Genomic DNA, 21,549 nt, shown 5'->3' on the forward strand with positions numbered 1-21,549 from the left:
TAAGAAACCGGGCAATTAGCGGAAGCTGACAGGCGAGGCGAGAAAAGAGAGAGTGTGTGTACGCGTGTGGGGCAGCTTTGATGACTCTGCTTTTTTTGTCCGAGGACCGTTTGTTTAGCCTGCAGGGCTCTAAATGGATGGTTCTCTTTGACTTAACGTTACAAAAAAGCTAAGGTTATAGTTTACAGGATTTCTGTCACCCATATTGACAGAACTGTAGTAAAGATTGGTCATGTATATGGTAGTATATGAAAATTAGATGTTATAGAGAGAGAGAGAGAGAGAGAGAGAGAGAGAGAGAGAGAGAAAATTCCAAGCAACCTTAAATGCGCAACATAAAGTGTATGCCTCAATAGTTTATTATTTAATGTGGGATCCAGAATCTCCCATTTTGACTAAATCCTCCTGGGCATCCAGTACAATATGCAAGTTACAGATATTTATAACAATTTATATATAAGGAAAAGGGATGCTTGAAGAATTCAGTATCTTTCTGTCTTTCTTGCTGTCCGAATCACCACCAGGTTCATGCAGGACAAATGACTCATAGGTTTTCACCCATGTTACAACCAAGACCTGAATTTGATTTGATTTATTCATTTCATGAATACACACAAAATAGCCCAGAAAACACAACCCCTACGATGAAGCATGGTGGTGGGAGCATCAGATTGAGCAATACTGTTAAACGGACTAATTCCCTCTTTATCACTGATTCACATGTTCTGGTTGTGCCAGATTTGAATAATAAATTTAATAATATCTGTGGGATATTAAAGTTTTAAAATAAAACACAAAAAAACTTGACTGATGCTTTTTCAGAACTTCAGATTGAAATGATTTGCTTCTTGGTCCTCATGATTGAAAGCTTTTTTTTTTTTTTTGACATACCTCTGGTGTGAATTTATAAACTTTTATTTGAACAAGAAAGTAATAAAAAAAAACTTCCACAAACACATTGGGGTGAATTTGCCTTAAGAGAGTTATTGTCGATTTATTATAATAAACACCAACATGTCATCCTTTTTCTGTTCTTTTTTCTTCTAAAGGTGACCCTGCTCTGGCTAAGGAGAACAACTGCCTCAATGCAGCCAAGGCGTGCAATCTGAATGACACGTGTAAGAAGTACCGCTCTGCCTACATCAGCCCCTGCACGAGTCGCGTCTCCACGGCCGAAGTGTGCAACAAGCGTAAGTGCCACAAGGCGCTGCGTCAGTTTTTCGACAAGGTGCCTCCCCGACACAGCTACAGCATGCTGTACTGCTCGTGCCCTCCAGGAGATCAGTCAGCCTGCTCAGAGCGTCGGCGCCAGACTATCGTCCCTGCATGCTCCTATGAGGACAAGGAGAAGCCCAACTGCTTGGAACTGCAAATGTCCTGCAAGAGTAACTACATCTGCAGGTATGCACAAATCCCCACTTTATTCTGGATCATACAGTCATTCTCAATGTCATGGATCATTTTCCTTTCAATCACTGATTATTTTTTTTTTTTTGGGAGAAAAAGAGAGAAGGGATGCTAATTCGACATGTTTCTTCAATTAAATTAATAATGAATGATTAGATCAAATACAACATGCTTGATAAATGATTCATCACAATATAGACAGACGTTTGCGGACACCATACTATGAGATTCAAATGTGCTTCTTGAACAATACATTTCACATTTAGTCCCCATTTGCTGTTTTAATAACCTCCAATCTTCTGGAAAGATGTTCCATCAGATATTCAACTAGGCTTGAAGAGATTTGTGCTCATTCATCTACAACAAGGGTGTTAGTAAAGTCAGGAAGGGATGTAAAGTGAGTAGGCTTGGGGTGAGTTCTGACTCATCCAGTTCAATAGGGTTGAGGTCAGAGATTTAAAGCGGGCAATTCAAGATCTTCCACTCCAACACATGTAAAGCATATCTTCAAGAAGCTCCAGGGGGTTGTCATGCTGGAACATGTTTACTGCTACTGCATCCGAAGACACCCTATACAGTAGGGTGATACTTTGTGATAACAGTTAAGTAAGAAGCGCATATGACTGAAAAAGTCAGGTGTCCCAAAGTTTTTGTCTATATAATGTATTAAATTTGTGATGAATTATTGAACAATACACCTGTCTGAGACCTCTGTATCAGTATCTCTGCATTTTTTTATATAGGAGAATTTAAATGTATTTAATATATGTTTTCTATTATATAAGTGACTTTTATTCACAAAATGTTATTTTTTTCCCCATTTAAAACCATTAATTTGATGTAGATATTAAACAAAGTACTAACACAACACAACCCATCCCAACATACTGCTATGGAACAAACAATCAACAAGGCAATCAGATGTGTATCCAAGTTTTTACCTCTTTTAAACTCATCCCAAAGAGCATTTCTCCTGCACATGATGCATCATAGAAATGTCTTTAAACTGTCTTTCGGCTTTTCCCATTAGGGGTCACCACAGCGGACCATCTGCATGTTTGATTTGGCACATGTTTTTACGCTGGATGCCCTTCCTAACACAACCCTCCCCATTTATCCGGGCTTGGGGCCGACACTAAGGCTTGTGCAACCCTAATGGCTGGGGTTGGTTCCCTGACCGGGGATCGAACCCGGGCCACAGCATTGAGAGCGCCGCATCCTAACCACTAGACCACCAGGGAACCCATCATAGAAATGTCTTTAACCATCAAAAAATATTCTATATCACCCACCTCTGATTTGACTCGGTCTTCTGTATAAACAGAGATTGTAATAAACACTATGAGAATCTTGCCATTGTTGTCGTAGCCCTTCCCATAAAGTGATACTCCATGGCAACACACATTAACACAACACGGCACTGTAAAGCAGAGGCTTTAGAGGTGCAAACAAACATCACACCCACACGAGGAGGAGAGACTTCCGGGATCGCGGCGTCTGTGATTACGTGCGATCACCAGCGGCGACAGTTAGCGCTAATCCTCTATCTGCATTTCTGCTGGGAAATAAAGTGCACATTAACCCGAAACACCGAGCGTTCACAGGACAATTATCACAATTATCGAAGTGTAGCAATAAAGCATAAGCGCTTAATTTTATTTTGGAGTTTGGAGCGCACCCCGACGTGCTGTAAGTGGCTTGTTGTGGGCCGAATAAAGCGCCGTGGAGGTGGGATCTCAAAGGGGTTGTATGTGTCAGATAAGTGAGAAGTCTCAAAGCGGAAAAGGAAAGACAGAAAGAGGGGATAAAAAGGATAGTTTAACTCCTCAATTCGGGCATCTGCAAGTGCGATCACCTGCGTACCTGGTGTTCACACACACACACACACGAATTAATGAACAACATTTGGACTCCTGCCCCTTTGTACTCGCAGCAGCTTCAGTCTTTTTCCTCGCACGCTCCTGACTGCATGTTTTTCCACAGGCGGTTGGAAGCGATTTGAGTTTCAGAGGTTACCGTAGGAGGTCTGATGTGCAGCACGCAGGGGTTCGCTGTGTTTTCTGGAGATGGATTGACACCTTCAGTCTCCTGCTAATCCCACACCATATGCCTAAAACAACTGCGCAACCACATTAATTTAGTTTCTCCTCCTCTATGCTTAGCAACGAAGCACTGCTGCTGAGATCATTTTGAAAATACATGTACGTGTCAGGGACAGGGACAATAGCCCAGTATATTGTTATACTGATTATGTAATGTTTTTTTTTTTGTTTATGTTGTGTAGTATATTATAGGATTTTATGTATGTATATATATATATATATATATATATATATATATATATATATATATATATATATATATATATATATATATATATATATATATATATATATATATATATATATATATATATATATATATAGATAGAGAGAGAGAGAGAGAGAGAGAGAGAGAGAGAGGTTTCTTATTTTGCATTTGGAATTTGTCTATGTTTCAGGTCACGTCTAGCCGATTTCTTCACCAACTGTCAGCCGGAGCCACGTTCTCTTTCTGGCTGTCTAAAAGAAAACTATGCTGATTGCCTTCTCTCCTACTCGGGTCTCATTGGTAAGGATTTGGCAAGGGGGTGTAATGAAACACATTCGAAGACTGAGCCACTTCATTAGTTCAACTGAGAAGTAAAAAAAAAAATGTATATATCCAGTGTACCAGGTAGTGTCAAACAGCGTGTCAAACACTGACACAAAATTTCTCACAGGTCTAACTTTTAATATGTAAAATGTCCAAGGTGAAACATTTTTCCATTAAATATTGTTTCAGTCAACCAGCTCTAAAACATGCCACTGAATACCTAATCGCGATTATTCATACGTAAATGAGATCTGTCCATGCAAAACTGAAGTTACATATATCTTTCTCTGACAGCGTCAATTATTATTCATACGTATGATGTAATGTTTTGTACTGGCTACCAGACAGTCATTCACAGAGGATGAGTCATACTAAAACTAGTTATATCCCACTGTTTAATGGAAGAGTCTAAAGATTCGTTCTTTAGAGTCTTGTGAATAAACCTAGCTAAACTATTGGTAAAATGAATGCTTCAACAATACACCTCCTAACCAAGTCAAGTTGACACATTATGGCAACTTGAATGTCTACAGGAAGTACACAAGCTGAAACCCAGATGAAAAGTAATGAATTAGTGCTAACATGCCTGCTGTTTTATATCGTCTCATTTGTGTAAGCGCCAAACTAAATCATTCATTAAAATTCCAACAATTTTGTGCGAGATCGGGTTGGCCGAGCCGGTTCCTCTGCATGCCCATTTTTCATTTTCATTCATATTCATTTATATTTCGTTGAATAATTTGAGCCTTTCCTCTCCATTGAGTTTACACAATGAGACAGACTTTGGTGCCAAAAAAAAAATGTCATCTTTCCCAGACAGAAGGTCTCTGTTCACTTTTTTGGAAACAAAGTAAGAGCTGTAGTGAGTCACAAAATAGGATATGTGATGTAAAAAAATAAAAACGGAAAGTCCAGCACTAGCAAATTGAGAATAGGGGGAATTGCACACAAATCCTTTTGTGTTCTTTTTCTCATCTACTGAAACTAACATTCCTGCTTCATCGATCACATTCTGCCATAACAACACTGCTGAAATGTGTCTGGTGCAAATGCGTTGCTGTTCTGCCAGAAAAACAAAACCCAAAAACAAGTACCTCTGGATTGTTGCCTGTTACCATGTAGAGACAGATAGACAGAGATACAGAAAGAAAAAGAGAGGGATAAAAGATTTCAAACCAGATGTGTGATGTTTCTTTAAACTCATGCCAGGCGGATTATGGTTAGATGAGGGGAAGATGCGCCTCTCTTGCTATCTTGATTTTAATGCGAGATCCTCATAAACAGATCGTTCCTGTATGTTCAACCAGTTCCAAATTGTGTGAAATCAAATTAATTGTTCATGGAGATAAAGGTTTTCAGGCCAACACAGAATATGAAAACGCATCCATATTTAGTCACATACAGTTGAGTGTTGTACTTCAAGTGAACACCTAAACAACTGCACTGTTAAAATATACTTTTTAGGTTTAAAATCTACTTAGAAAATCCCAATTTTAGACCTTTAGATCTTTAGGATGATTAGAGACCGGTCTTGTTTGATTTATTATGATTGAAAATATAAGAATATAAAAATAGATAAGAAACACATATGTAGTAGTCAGAAACTGAGGAGATAGACCATGTCCAATACCAAGGTCATGGAATACTAATAATGTAAAAATATAAAGCTAGAAGCCAATAACGAATAAAAGACAATTATTCGTTATTATTAACCGTAATGAACTGCATTTATAGGAACAAAAATCCAATCATGACGAGGTGGTATGTGGTTTTACACATTTAAGAGCATGAGCGTGATGTTAAATGTTTTCCTGTAACAGCACTTCCTAAACTGTTTTATTCCTCTAATCCAACAGCAGTTTGCTCATGATTACAATGTATTTGTACATGTTTGTAGTTATGTTCAGTGGTGGACAAAGTACATAAACCATGTACTTAAGTTAGAGATACAGTTGGTAAAAGTACAATTTGCCCTTTTAATGTACTTACGTATCCAAAGTACTATGATTTATTATGGCTATAATGTTGCTATTAATATTTTTGTTGCAAGACTCTTTGCTTAATCAACTCAGTTTATGTGAAAATACTTTCTCAGCACACTGATCTATTAAAAGAATGATATTAATGAGTCAAACCCTGATGGATATCTATTTAAATTATTATTCTTTTCAACTACTGGAAAATGACTACACAACTACTGTTGTGGTGAGTAACAATCAGGAGTTTCTTCCAACATTTAACTTTCAAAATGTTCTGCTTCAAAACAAGGTCAAACTGCACACGCTCTACCCTGATTGTTGGCTTGACCAGTTTTTTCAACTCATAAATAAAAAGGTACAACTGATTTTGCAAAATGTAGTTCATTAAAAAAATATGTAACTTTGAAATGTAGTAAAGGTAAAGTAAACGTTTTCCCCAAATGGAAACTTTTAAGTAAAGTACAAAGTAAACTAGTACAAAGTTTAAACTTTCTTTCGGCTTCTCCCATTAGGGGTCGCCACAGCGGATCATCCGCATGTTTGATTTGGCACATGTTTTTACGCTGGATGCCCTTCCTAACGCAACCCTCCCCATTTATCCGGGCTTGGGTCTGGCACTAAGGCTTGTGCAACCCTAATGGCTGGGGTTGGTTCCCTGACACGCCGCATCCTAACCACTAGACCACCAGGAAACCTAAACTAGTACAAAGTAAAGTACTTAAATACAGTAATGAATTACATTTACTTCATTACTGTCCACCACTTTTTTATTGTTATGGAAAGTCCACGACACAACTTGCTCAGTCAATCCATCAGTTTTTCTCTCAATCTCTTCAAAAATACGTCAAGTCATAGAGAAACTGCATGACTTCAACTCTACTTAGACTGTGACAAAGCACTGACAGTGGAGACTCGTTTCAAAGCTTTATTAGTTTTTTATAAACTTCGCCTCACAACCTCACCTAACCAAATCCACATTACAATGTTTCTATCCACTATAGGATCAATAGCATATGACACCGTGAGCATTCATCCGAATCTGTAACTTTGTGGCAGATGTATGGCCTAATCTGCTTTTATAAAATACTATTTTATTAATGTATCAAAGAGACACACAGTGAAAGGTGAGATTTGCAACAATAAAGAATGATTTGGAAATCAGATTTTCATATTTCTCCTCCACAGGTACGGTGATGACCCCGAACTACCTGCGCTCCCCAAAAATCAGCGTGTCGCCGTTCTGCGACTGTAGTAACAGCGGCAACAGCAAAGAGGACTGCGAACGGTTCACAGAGTTCTTCACTGACAATGCCTGTCTGCGTGAGTAACACACCACTGCCTGCCTTCTCTCCTCCTTTATAGTTTTCTGATATATCTCTATCTCTCTATCTTGTGGTTAGATCTCCAGTAGCTTTCAGTTTTCTGTCCATTTTTCTACTTTGTGCTTCCTGCACTCTTTATTCGTCCCAGTGACATTCCCCTAAGCGCATCCGGAGACCTGTCGAATCATGTTCTTTACCGAAAGTTCTTTCTTTTTTCTTTTAGAAGCAAAAAACATGGAACAATAAATGATTACTTAAAATATTTTTATCGCCATGTTATACACAGTAATTGTTCCTGAAACCGAACCTCGGCACCCTCGCAATTGTATCACACATCCTTTCAATGCTCGATCCACATATATATTACTATATACACCAACCAGGCATAACATTGGCATTATATCATTATGAACGGTAAAGTGAATAACACTGATCATTTCTTCATTGTGGCACCTGCCAGTGGGCGGCATATATTAGGCAGCAGTAAGGATTTATGCGAGTTTCAAATGGGCCAAATTGTGATGGCTAGATGACTGGGTCAGAACATCTCAAGAACTGAAGCTTTTGTGGGCTGTTCCTGGTCTGCAGTGGTCAGTATTTATTAAAAGTGGTCCAAGGAAGGAACAGTGGTGCCCCAGTGACAGGGTCCTGGGCCGCCAAGGCTCATTAATGCACGTGGGGAGCGAAGGCTAACAGATCCAACAGATGAGCTCCTGTAGCTGATATTGCTAAAAAAAGTTAAAGCTGTTAATGCTCGGCAGGTCGGGACTGTTTAGGCTGCAAAGGGGGGACCAACACAATGTAAGGCAGGTGGTCATAAGGTTATGCCTTATCTGTGTACACTATGTACTGTATGTAGTGTAATAAATCGCTTTAATGGCTTCGTGACTAACTTTTCAGATTTTGGAATATAAAAAGTTTACATGCTCTATAATTATCTGGATGAGCAAAAATAGCATAGTATGGTAATAAGTGTCACAGTGAGCATTGTTTTCCTGAATGAAGGTCCTTGAAATAGTGTGTGTGTGTGTGTGTGTGTGTGTGTGTGTGTGTGTGTGTGTGTGTGTGTGTGTGTGTATAAGAGAGAGTTGGAGTCCAGGGTGGCCATGTTTGAAGGCTGCTGTGTCCAGTGGAAATTTGAGTTCTTGTCCACCAAGAACTTGTTTGTTCGCAAATTATTATTTTTGTTTGTTTGTTTGTTCCCAAATAAAAAAAAAAACTTGATTATGTGTATCATAAAGGTTTAGTTTTCAAATGTCATGATATAATATTCTTTATATAAAATTCTAAATGTCAAATACCTTGTCTTTTAGGCCCTACCTGTTTGCCTTCTCGTACAAAATGATAATATTCTGCTTGTTGAATGTTGTTATCTATCAAAGAACTGATCATCACCTCAGTCAACTCCTAACCAGACACTCTTTGCTCTTTCCCGTGTCTCTCCATTCCACTCCAAATTCCCGACCCGCAACCTGTCGTTTCTCAGCCTATTTTTAATTAATCACAAACCAGCATGCAGGGGGGTGAATAAAACAGGTTTTGTCTCCTGACGATCTCCTGAAGATGCGATGGTATGAGCCATAGAGGTTAAAATGCTAAAAAGGACTGAAGCTTGGAATTAAAAGCTAAGAGAGGGGGAGTGTTGTTTCCTAAGGTTCATTCCAGTGCAGACTAAAAGGCATTCCTCAGCAGTGTAAACTGGGTTGTCCTCCTCTCTATCTTCCCATCATTTATTTATTTCTTTTTTAGCTTTCCCCATTCTCTTCTCATCCGTCTATCAAAGACACACGTCATCTCTTTGCTTTTTTGCCAGAATACAGCAGCATGAAAACAATCAGACTCACATCGTTCTCTTTCCAGATGCCCCTCTGGTTTCTGCAAAGATGGATGTTAGGCTACAGAGACCGACAGCTCTCTCCTAGTCTTGCTGATTCTTTCTCTCTCTCGTGCCTCATTAGCCGAGCAGAGTGTTAAATGCACTGACAGGTGTTAGGGCACCTCGTTTGTGCCGTCAGAGCGTGAGCTTCTCTCTGCGGCCTGCGGGCCTCTTTCCTATCTGTCTTCTCATGAAGCTATTGCTGAACAGAAATGTGATCTGAAATGGACATTTGAAGAGTTTTAATATATTATTTAAAATTATTTAGAACAAACTTGTTAGGAAAATAACATTTCTAAAAATATATACTTTCCAATTTACTTATGATCCTATAGCGACTGCTAGGCTATTACTGCACTGTGTATAACAATTAACCAGTTAGCAAAGCTAACTAGCTAGATAAATAACTAGCTAGACAGCATAGGCATAGCTATATGGTAATGGCTATGTGAATATGGCAGCATTAAATGTCTTTAAAAGGAAAAGGATAAGATCATAGCACTCAAAAATCACAGCACTCTTAGCCTGAACTGTGCTAACTAGTTTGCTATATACATCTGTGATGTTACAACATACTGAACATGGTAATAAAGAAATCCAAAACATTAGTCTTAGCTCTGGCTTTACATCAATATCTGTTCCGTTTACAAAGATTTTTTTATTATTCAAGAAATCTGAGTATTTACTTGCTTCCTTCTTAGACAGATTAGCATTAAGATTAAGACTATTAATGACTAAACAGCAGATGAAATGGCTCAGTATGAAATAACCGATTATGGTGACACCAAGGTCTGACATTTTGTTTTGTTGAAAAAATATAAATGGAACACGTATACCTCCGCCACCTTGTATGCTTTTTGTGAGGTAACGTGAGGTAATGTTCAGAGGTAACTGGTGTAATAGAGGATAGCAACTTCATGATTGGAGGGGCAAAAACACAAGGTGTACATACATGGATTACCTTTAGTTAAGAGATACATTACACATAAGTGTTACACATGTGAGCAGTGCACATGATAGTGAGCAGTATTATATAAAAGTTAATCCAAGACAAAATGTAAAAAGTTGCTTCTTCACCAGCATCGGCCAGTCATATTATTAAGATACCAGAAAACAACCTAAAATCCTCAATCCTTTACACATTGCCATGGGTGGAAATCTTTGTCATGTCTCTGTGTGAGCAAACTAAAAATATTCCTCACAGAAATGATCATATACCCAATAACACACCATTTCTTAATCAGTTCATTTACATCATTTGCTAGAGAAATCCATGCAACCAATTTGTTACTATGGAAACTTGAATGAATGATAGACCTATAATTTGATTTACAGTGCTGCTGTTATAGAAAATAAATTATTATATACTAATCAAATTGTTGGTTTTTTTAGTAAAGTCCTTGAAGTTGCTACTAATCACAATATGTGTTTCACTCGCACAGGAACAGGAAGAATCGGTATAGTATTACTGACAGCAAGAAAAGGGTGAGATCAGGCTGTTTGGAACAAACACTACATTAATAATTAACCAAGCTCAATCCAGCTTATTTCCATCATGATTGATGCTCATGGACCAGGAACAGTCAATCATCAAACCGCTACGTTTCAATGACATTCTATACAATCGCTGCCACTTAATCATTGGTGTGATCCAATATTTATCAGTGGCGTATTTACCCAGCTGAAGGTTAGCGCCACTGTTCTGAGGGGTGTCAGGGACAGAATCTAGATATCGACATGCATGTTGGTGTACGCAGTGTTTATCTCTCTAATACAAACACACCTCCTCCTAGGTAAGTGTGTGTACATTAGCAAAAATACAGTATGTGTTTCAGACATCGATCTGTAGGATCGATGACGATCGATAAAGGCAGGCAAAACAGTGCCGTTTTTCGGAAAACTAAATGTATTCTATTTTATTTTTAAGAAGTGTAAATCTCATTCCAGATGTTCTTAAATGGCCACTGACTCTTAGACTTAGAAATGAGAAATTAGTTGTGCTTTATGAGCCCAGCATAAAAATTATGTTTTTCAAAATTGATCTAGGTAAGGTGAGGAGGGGTGCAGTCAGCGTACCAATTCATCCCAATGGTGTTCAATAGGGTGGAGGTCAGAGCTTTATAGCAGGCCACATATCTTCATGGAGCTGTCTTTGCACACAGGGGCAGTGGGTCTCCTACTGTAGATCAATTTCAAGAACATTTTTTGGATCTTCTAGTTCAAGTGAGAGGAAAATGTAATACTATTGCATCCAGAGACATACTATACAATTGTGTACCTTTGTTTTTATCAGTATGGGAAGAACCACATATGGCTGGAAAAGTCGGGTTTCTGAATACTTTTGTCCGAGTTGTATACGTTGTAGTGCTGATACAAAATTATATAATAGTCGCATAAAATGTGTGATTGCATACAAGCATCTTTTGAACTAAATGCACATATTACTGGACTAATGAGCTAATAAAGACCCAGTCGGCACATTTCCTCATGCTCTATTTATTTATTTCCATTTTCTTGGTTATTACAGTGTCTGGCAATGTGAGCATCTGCCAAGTGAAAAAACCTTGGAAGTGAATCTTACATGGCCAATAATAAACTCATTTGCTTGCTTTATTCACTTAGTGTCAGTAATTGTATAAAATGCTATAATACTCTGTGGCATTATATTCATTTTTTTATGTTTAGTCGTAGTATAGGGAAATTGACAAATCTAGGTGTTATATTGTTCAGAATCAACCTCTGTTTGCGTGTGGGTGTAAAAACTATTGTAGGGTTCAAAGGTCCAGTACTAATAACCAAAAAGAATAACTTTTTCCATTTTCCCATACAAGATTGCATTATTACTTGTATTGAAAACTTTTGGGGGAAATGACAACAGGGTTTTCTGCAGTCTAATGAGAAGCAGAGTTATAGTTACCACCCAGTAACAGCTTGTTCCTCTCTAATACAACAGCAATTTGCCCAAAGTTTATTTTTGACTAGTAATAAATAAAGATATATATTATTTTATACACTGTACGGACAAAAGAGTAGAACCATATATGGCTGGTAAAGTCATTTGTGTATATGTGTGTGTGTGTGTATATTTATATATACATACAACTATTTAATTTTTAGATGTCACTAATGTTGCCTATTGTTTCTGCAGGTAATTCCATTCAGGCTTTTGGAAACGGGACAGATGTGAGCGTGTGGCAGTCGTCTCCAGTGCAGAGCACAACGCCGGTGATCGGTCAGTCAAAAAAAGGTCGAGGACGTGAAAAATCACCCAACTCCTTGGAGCCAGAATCTCATGGCAACCACCTGAACCCCGGAGACAACTCACTGTATAATTTCTGTGGAAACCTGCAGGTCAGTCCTGGGCCTCATAGAGTTAGCTGAAGTGGCTCACTTATATATTTCTACTATAACCAAAGAGGAGAGCAGACAGTTCTTTTACTTTTAGCGAATTCAAAATTAAGAGTGCGTTATGTACATTTTAAACATTTAATTTTCATTTCCAGGGACTAACAAGATTCTGAAGAGTAAACTAATTTAACTTGAATATGCTTAGAACGCAGGGTTTATAATGTATATTTGATGTACAGTAATCTCATAATGAGAAATCCTGAATACATTTCTCTGTATTAAATATATTTCCACTTGCCAAGACATCCCCTTTCCAAAGTGAGCGAAAGAAAGAGAGCGAGAATTAGCAAACTAATTAAATAGCCGTCAGTCTCGGGATGAATTTTCTATGAAGAAAAAAAAAATTGCAGCTCGCAAATCCGACAGAACAAATACAATTAAACTCGAGAACTAAAAGGACAAGTGTGCTATTCCAGATCGCAACTATGCACATTATCATATCCTAATGGTGATAAATAGTGCAACATTTAGAAGTACTGAAGCATTTGTTTCCATTTCTTTTATCCAAGTGTCAGGTCAGGACCTTTCTCTGGAAATAAATTATAAATGATAAACAGTTTTCATAGCGTATCAGGCACCGCTTTATCATCCTGGACTTTGGCTCCATCAGTTCCACCAATTCATTACACTGTCACCAAACCGCTTATAAAAGCACCTCACATTTCCATGTTGCACACACACACAAACACAGAGGCCATGCCAAACACACAGAGTGCTAACAGAAGCTGTTGCTCATCTGCATAAAACTCATTTCCCCCAAGCTCACGGCCAGATTTCACCAAGCAAACGCCAAGCTGCCACACGGTGTTTTGATAACGTCGGGAGGGTTGAGATGATTTTCAATATGGCACGAGATGGTGCGAACTCATTAAATCTTTTTTTTTACAATTGATTCACTCTGTTGTTTATAGCATGTTATTGAGGGTGTACAGTAATGATTGGCAGGTATTTAGTAAAACCTTCATCCTCAAACTAAAGGCACAGCAGTAGCACTCTGTGGTTATGACTCTTGTGGTTCAAAAATGGTTCAGCTTTTAGGTTTCGCAAAAGAGCAGTTCAATTGAGGGCAACGTTTTATGTTCAAAATCACTATGATGCTCTGCTTGTGGTAACTGTTGCGTTGTATTTTTAAATCATAACCCGTAAACCTTGATAATACTGATAATAGTTCATTTTGTGGACACTATGGAAAAAAAATAACTTGTGTACACTTGAACATAAGATTAGTAAGTGCTTTTTAATCATCCTATTCCACATTTGATCCCCTTTACTGTCGTCATAACCCCCCACTCTTCTGGAAAGACGTTCCACTAGATTTTGGAGTGCGCTAATGGAGATTTGTGCTCATTCAGCCGCAAGGATGTTACTAAATTCAGGTACTGATGAAGGGTGAGGAAGCCCTGGGGTTATCCATTTAAATGGTGTTTAATAGGGCTAACATTAGAACTCCAGACCACTCTAGATCTTCCAGTCCAATCCATGTAAAGCATTTAAATAGAGTATTTAATGCTACTGCATCCGAAGACGTCCAATACAATTGTGTGTACACAAACAGTTTGGCGAAGAACCACAGATGGCTGGAAAATTCTAGCGTCTCAATACTATTTACATTGTTATATAAAAATGTAAACAGCTCCAACATAATAAGTCATGTGCTCCAGTTACACAGATTGTGGCTACGATGTAATATTTTGTGGTCACAGACTGAGCACCTCATCGCCATCAACATATCTTGTGGTCTCAGTGTAGTAATTTGTGGACAAGCAATTATATTAAAATATAACTGCCTTGTCATCTCGGCAGCTCGGTAATAATACGCATAAAGTGTGCTTATTTTTAGCATTAACATTAATTACCACAATTCTCATTAGTGGATTGATTCTTTAAAACCTTACTCAACTCTAAAATATTAGTCTCTGAACTGTAATCTTACAAGTCAGTACTAAATCAGAGTCTATTTGTCTCATTTATTTATGATCAGGCCAGGTTTAAGCCAGTGCATTAAGCTGAACTGCATCTGCTCTTCTGTAATGACTGTAATAGACAAAAAGACACAGCCTTAGAAAGGTGGGGGGGGGGTGGATGCACTCAAAATTTCCACTTGAAAGTTTTTTCCTTGAGGTCTGATTGTGGTGATTATGTTTCCTCAATTTCCGCAAGTTTGCCTCAATTTCCACTTTATAACTCAGCGGGGGTTTTTTTTAGTTTCTAAGGGAGTCCAAATTTATAAGAGCATTCAAGTGCACTTTTTGGAGCAGTACAAGTGCTCGCCATAGCAATCTCTTGATCCTTTTCTCAATTTCTCTCCAGGCACAAAAGCTGAAGACCAACCAAACAATGGATATGTTATGTGTGGTAAGTGTGACTGCATTGCTATAACATCACACTCCTGTTAGACAGATTTTTTTTTACTCTCATTGGCCAGAAGGCGGTGTTTAAAATAACACTGTCTTTCAGTTGGCATTATTGTCAATCACAGATTTTTATTCTGATGATTGCACATATATGTTCATAAGCATCGAATGTGGCAACTAACACAATTCAACACAATTCAACACAATTCCTACCTAAAAGTTACGTGCACAAATAAATGGAAGAAACGTATATAGCCTTGGTTTATTTCATATGCATATAGCCATTATGAAGACAAATAAAGCTTGGAATGAAACATACAGTATGTAATTATACTGTATGTATAATATGTAATTGCAAAAAATAGCACATATAAATGATTTTTTACATCTTTAACATATGGGGGAAAACACATATGGCTGGAAAAGTCAGGTGTTCCAACACTTTTGGTTATATTGTGTGTGTATATATATATATATATATATTTATATTTCATTTTTCTGTCACAGCACACCAACAAAATCTAAAGCGTCAATCAAATGACCACGTCCGTTTGTTCATGTAGAAATGATAATCTGTAGATCTACTGTAAGAAACGAAACCGGAGGGAAGCTGATAACCAATGGGATGATCGTTCTCTTGTGATAGTGTGGAAAGTTCCACTCGATCTTTGACCTCACCCTCAAGTGAACTTCCTGCTTATGGGCTTTGTAGTGCAAAATGCTGAACTGGGAACGTTGCTTATCTTTTGCCTTTTAAAGTTCAGTAAATGTCATTGTACATAATAAAAGCAGCATTACATGCTGGAGTGACATTTAGTGCAACAGCGGCGTATCCAAACAGCAAAAAAAAAATACTTTTTTTCAGCTTCTACATATTATTGCGGCATTATTCATCTTTATCTGTGTAATGTATATCGAATACAAAGTGCTTTTTTTTTATGTCACCCCTTAACTAAAAATGCATCAGCATAAGTCACTTTACAGCATTTTTGGGCTTTATTGCTGTACAAGGCTGGTTTAAAAGCATAGCGATGTGTAAAAAAAAAATAAATAGCAGCAGAAAAAAAGCATTAAGTGTTACCAAAAATATAACATTTTTACAAATTAGTTAAAAATATACTATATGGACCAAAAGTTTGTGGACACCTGAGCGTAAGATTGGTTTGTTTTTTTAACATCCCATTCCACATTTAGTCCCCATTTCCTGTTATAATAACCTCCACTTTTCTGAGAAGACTGTGGAGCGTGCTTGTGGAATTTGTGCTCGTTCAGCCACAAGGGTGTTAGAAAAATGAGGTACTGATGTAGGGTGAGGATAGATGCTTTCCGTTTTCACATTCATCCAAAAAGTGTTCAGTAGGGTTAGGATGTAGATCTTCCATTTTAATCTATGTTCATGGAGTTCATGGATTTTCACGCTGAAACAGATTTTCAAGTAAAGAAAAAATGTTATGCTACAGCATCAAGAGACATTCTATACAGTTGTGTGCGCCAATACTTTTGTCCAGACAATGTAGTTGGTGAATAAAGTACAGAATTAAACATAACAGCTGTGCACTTAATAAGGTAGTGTGATGAAATAGATTTACTAAGGCAACCGAACAATTTATCATTTATTCGTTCTCAAGTTCTGTATTCCTCTTGCCATCAGAACAACACTAGATAGTTTTTTTATACATTTATTTTTGCACGATATTTCAGTAAATGTCTGCATTACAAGTTGCTCTTAACCAGTTTAACCAGCTGGAAGTTAATAACTGATCGTCAGATCGTCGGAAATTGAAATCATATGTCCTTTGTATTAGATCTTTCATGGAGGAAAACAAAGCTGATAAGAAAAACTTAAGAAATCTGATCTTATAACAATTTCAAATATACTCACATATAGCTTACATTGCATTTTTTATGGTATTAAATGTAAAATACAAGAGTTAAGTGACTTAAAATAAAAGTCTACCTTGTTTGTTTAGATACTTTGATAAACAATTTCATTTCCCTTTCTCAATCTCTATAATCTCTTTTGTCCAGGACCCTCAGATCGACAACCCCAGCTCCTCCAACTCCATCTCGGGGAACTCAGCATCTCAATCAGGCTTTAGCACTCTGCTGCTGCTCAGCTCTTTGCACTGCTCCCTGGCACTCCTTCCTCCCACCCTGGCACTGCTGTTGTAGCCACCTGGCCAATGCAACACATGGACGCTCATACTTTGTATAAAAAAAAAAAAAAGATCTCTGATATATGTTCCAGGTCTACCTGTTGTAATCACCTTTTCTCACTGTCACACCTCTGTATTTTTTTTTACAGCTTTCAGTTTTTTGAGCTTTGGCTTCTGCGAAAGTGATTTCAGTGTAACTTGAGTTACCTGTTGGGATTTATTCTTTTTTTGTATCTGGAGATGAACAGTGAAAAATTTGAGATGAACCACATCCTGGTCTCTAGGGGTGAGAGGTCCTTTCGAACGGTGGGGAAGATGAGTGGCGGAAGCTGACTTAAACGTTTGACAAATGTTCTTTTGTGTATTTTGCGTGCGGTATGATATGCACTGACTCCTAACTGCCACACAAAAACAACGGAGGCTTACTGGGAGGTTTTGTCAGTTTTAAGCCATTTCCACTTTACGCGTCACATAAACGCAAAGTGTCAGACATACGGAATAACAGAGGCACACAAACTCCAAGGAAGTTTTGGTTGCTGGGATTTCTGTTGTGAATGAATATTCCTATAAAACGGCTACTTTCATAGCTTTAATCTGATTTGAAGTTAATAAGACATCCCATATTTTGGAAGAGCATAACGATTCGTATCTGTATAGTATATATATTTTGAGATCCTACTTTGGGTCAGGAAGAATTACTGAGCACAGAGAGTCTAAAAGAGTGTGTGTGTGTGTTACAGTGCCTGGGTCAGTTCAACTGCACTGAGCAGAGTGCCTGCAGGTCTGTGAACATCACCAGGGTTGTATATGATTTCCTTGAGCTCTTATATTCTCACTTATGAAGCATCACTGTAATTGTAACCATCAGTCCAAACTCATTGTTCTCAAAGTGCACATTCGAAATGCCTTTACACTGTAGACCGTGCTTGGACCCCTTGCGTCCAGATGAAATAGTTATCTATATTATAGTGTTCTTTTCCTTTTTTTTTTTTTTTGTGTTGTAATTCCAAGCATCACAGAAGAAGGCTGCGTTATGGCTGTACGCTCAAATCAAATCTTGATCTCAATCAGTCCGAACTTTACCGTTTCCTTTGAAACGAACCAGAGCATGTGCAGCTTGAAAAGCCGTTGCACATTTGAAGCATTTATGACATGAAGTTTGGCTATAAAAAAAATGAAAAAAAAAAGAAAACACACAGAGCGCATTAATGCCTTGCTCTCTTTAGATACAGGGCATTCAGATCTTATTAAAAACCTTATTTACAAAAAAATTTGATTTGATATTGCAATGTCATATCCTACTGCATAAAGTCATAATGACTTGTTAAGACAGACAAATATATACACCACATAAAAGGAATAAACTCCACCTATACTGACTGCTGCCCCAAAGTGTACTACAGAGATTTTCACCGAACACTACACTGTTGTTTAATGGTGTAAAAAAGAAAGCGAAATGTAGAGAAAGGGGGGAAAAAAAACTCTTATTTTTATATCTTTTGCATTGTGTGTTTTCTTTATGAGAGAACTCTTGCCCATGCAAGAAACAGAGTTGTATGGGTTATAACTGTTGCAGTAAAACACATACAGGTGGCATTAGCAGCTCTAGGCGGGCATTTCAAGGGTAGATGCATTGCCTTGCTATGCAGTAAGGGCTACACTGAGTGTACACAACACAATGCTTCTGGATATCATTGTGCTTTTCTGACTATTGGATTCATATTATGGCCTTCAGATCATCTGCACAATTCATTTCTCTGTCAACGGTGGGACATTTCCCACCAACTTCATTCTCATTCCAGATTATCAGTCACTTTTTTCATCTTCTGCCTCATTCCACTGATTTCTCGATATCTTTGTTTAAATTTAAACATTATTACTAAAGAATGTAAATACCAAGAAGTATTAAAAAGTACAAAAAGAGCCAGAACTGTTACTTTTGTCTTATACAATGAAATGCCTATAAGGGCAAACCGAGAATTTTTTCGCAAGCCTTTTAGAAAATGAAAAATTAATAAAATACAAATTAAAAGTAATTGAGGGACTTAACAGTAAGCTTGAACATATCGGAATGGCATATATTTCCTATAACCGTTTATTTTGTATTTACAAATGAAGTACAACAGTTTGTGAATTCATTATTGTAGCAATTGGTTTCTGGCTATAAATAATTTGAAGGATTTTAATTTTTTTGCATGGTCACGTCATGTTACTGCTTTTAACTCACACCACAAATGTTATGCTTGGTTTGAACTTAAATCAAAGTTTAATTTCCACTCCTGTCCACAGGATCTGTTACAGAAATGTACTGAAGATGCTTTTTTGAACAGTCATTGTACTGTTCTGCTACATTTATTTTTTCATTTTTTTAACATTGTTAAAGTAAAAGCCAATCATTTCTAAAAATGCTTGTACATGTTTATTTTATACAATTACATTTTTTTATTTTTTATTCTCTTGATAACTCCTAATTTGCATCTGTTGCCTTTTCGTGTTTTGGCATGAAATTTACTAGTACTAAAGGGCTGGTTCCAGGAAAGTTCTTAAATATCATTATTTTAACATTGGGCTGACAAGGTTATTTGCTCACAGTTTTCATTCATGTTTCACATTCTCTGTACTGCAAAACAACCGCTTTACCTACTTTTATTTGTACTGATCAAAGTGGGTATACCAGGTCAAATCAAATCTAGATTCTAGCATTATCCGTCGAACAGATTCAGGAAATTCGCACACCTACGTTCCAGTGTTCTGTACACTCAGTGAATGCTGAAAAGGTCTGGGACAGAACATGGTATAACAACAATAAAAAGCATACACACCCACACTCTACAGGTTGATAAATGAACGAGTTGTTCTTGTTTATAAATGAATAAGGTTTCCCCATCTGACATATTTCTTCCTAGCTTGTGAAAATGTACAAATAAATATTATATGAAAAATGATTAAATTGGTGACTCATCCAACCATATATACTGTGGTTTGTTTTAATTTTTTCCCCCGTTTTGAAGCTCGGAGTGATACTGTTACTAATCAACAGATTTGGAGGAAGCTAATGGAATTTAGGGAACAGTTATTTCTGAACTCTAGTTATGGTATTTCAAAATGATAATTCTATTATAACGAATTTAAAAAGAGTTTAAATATTATAAAATAAAATACATTTGGGGTGTGCGCAGTGTTCCAATACTTCTAGTTCAATAGGATTAAGGTCAGAGCTTTATAGCAGGCCAATCTTCTACTCCAAGATCTTCTACTCCAAATCATTTACACCATATCTTTATGGAGCTGGGGCACTGTCATGCTGGAACAGCTATAGCATTCAAAGACATTCTATTCAATTGTGTACCTCCAAATCTGTGGTAAAAATTTGGCGAAGAACCAAAAATTTGGTGTCAATACGTTTGTAAGTAAAGGAAGCTTTAAAGGTAAAGAAAGTTCAATAAACGAATTTGAATAATATCTAAATTTGTATAGATGTTTGAGGAACGGTTCAATATGTACTGCACACCAACCCAAATACACATACCAGGAAGTAGCGTGTGAATAGTACAATATTTAATGTCTCTACTACTCATACATTGGTTTATACCTTTAGCTATAGAGTCCAAAGTCAAATATTTAGTATGTAGAAAATAAAGATGATAAGATAACTTAGGCAAGGCGAGGTTGCATACTAGTTTTAGGTATGGCAAGAATTTTACTTGTTCCTATAAGCTGGGGGTTTCATTTTATAGTTAATTAAAGAAGACCTGGTATACATAATCTTATTGTATTATATATACAGTATAATTGACACTGCCAGTGTCCACGTACTCAAACCGACTCACCACCAAGTAACAGTAGCTAATGCAGAAACAGAAAAAAAAAATACAGGTTAATTTGACTAACAAAGGTGAATATAATAAGTATAAAACAAGCTGTGAAATTAAAAACAACAAATATCGACTAAACCAAGCAAATGGTAAGATCCATATAAACAGATTCCACCACTGCTAGATCTAGAATGCCTTGAATACACAATGATCTGCCCGGGAGTTGATAAAATGTGACATCACTAACCTTTCGACAAAAGTTTAAACAACACGCTACTATTTATCGCGGCTGATGTGATATGTTTCATGATCACTTGTTTATACACTTCAACAAATCTATGCAATAAATCAAATGAGTTCAATCTTACTGAATTATAAGGATTAAAGATCCTTAAAAATCAAGCCAGAGGTGAGGTTGAGATGCCATTAGGATGAAACTGTCAAAATGATAAATCATTATAGTATACAGGAAAAGAAGAGTAAAGGCAAACACTGTTGAAAAAAGGGTCCGGTATGAGTATTTTAAATAGGAGTCCTGGGATGAGCATAGGACAGGATTCATGCTTATAGCAGCATTTCATAGATACAACTCTACATG

General features: G+C 37.3%; 1 protein-coding gene and 1 long non-coding RNA gene across 4 annotated transcripts in view; one reads left to right on the forward strand and one right to left on the reverse strand.

Moving 5' to 3' along the window:
- The window catches only part of gfra1a (gdnf family receptor alpha 1a), an 83,949-nt gene extending 63,842 nt beyond the window's left edge, over positions 1 to 20,107 (forward strand). For both annotated transcript variants that reach the window (XM_046834717.1, XM_046834726.1), the window contains 6 exons: positions 1,050 to 1,401; positions 3,908 to 4,017; positions 7,206 to 7,340; positions 12,367 to 12,569; positions 14,937 to 14,981; positions 17,009 to 20,107. In XM_046834717.1, the coding sequence (XP_046690673.1) occupies positions 1,050 to 1,401; positions 3,908 to 4,017; positions 7,206 to 7,340; positions 12,367 to 12,569; positions 14,937 to 14,981; positions 17,009 to 17,152 (989 nt within the window). In that variant the 3' untranslated portion in view covers positions 17,153 to 20,107. The remainder of the gene's footprint in view (positions 1 to 1,049; positions 1,402 to 3,907; positions 4,018 to 7,205; positions 7,341 to 12,366; positions 12,570 to 14,936; positions 14,982 to 17,008) is intronic.
- LOC124375932 overlaps positions 1 to 21,549 on the reverse strand; it is a 92,906-nt gene that overhangs the window by 53,617 nt on the left and 17,740 nt on the right. The window lies entirely within an intron of this gene.

Source organism: Silurus meridionalis, chromosome 2, assembly GCF_014805685.1.
Source record: "Silurus meridionalis isolate SWU-2019-XX chromosome 2, ASM1480568v1, whole genome shotgun sequence".
Taxonomy (NCBI): Eukaryota; Metazoa; Chordata; class Actinopteri; order Siluriformes; family Siluridae; genus Silurus; species Silurus meridionalis.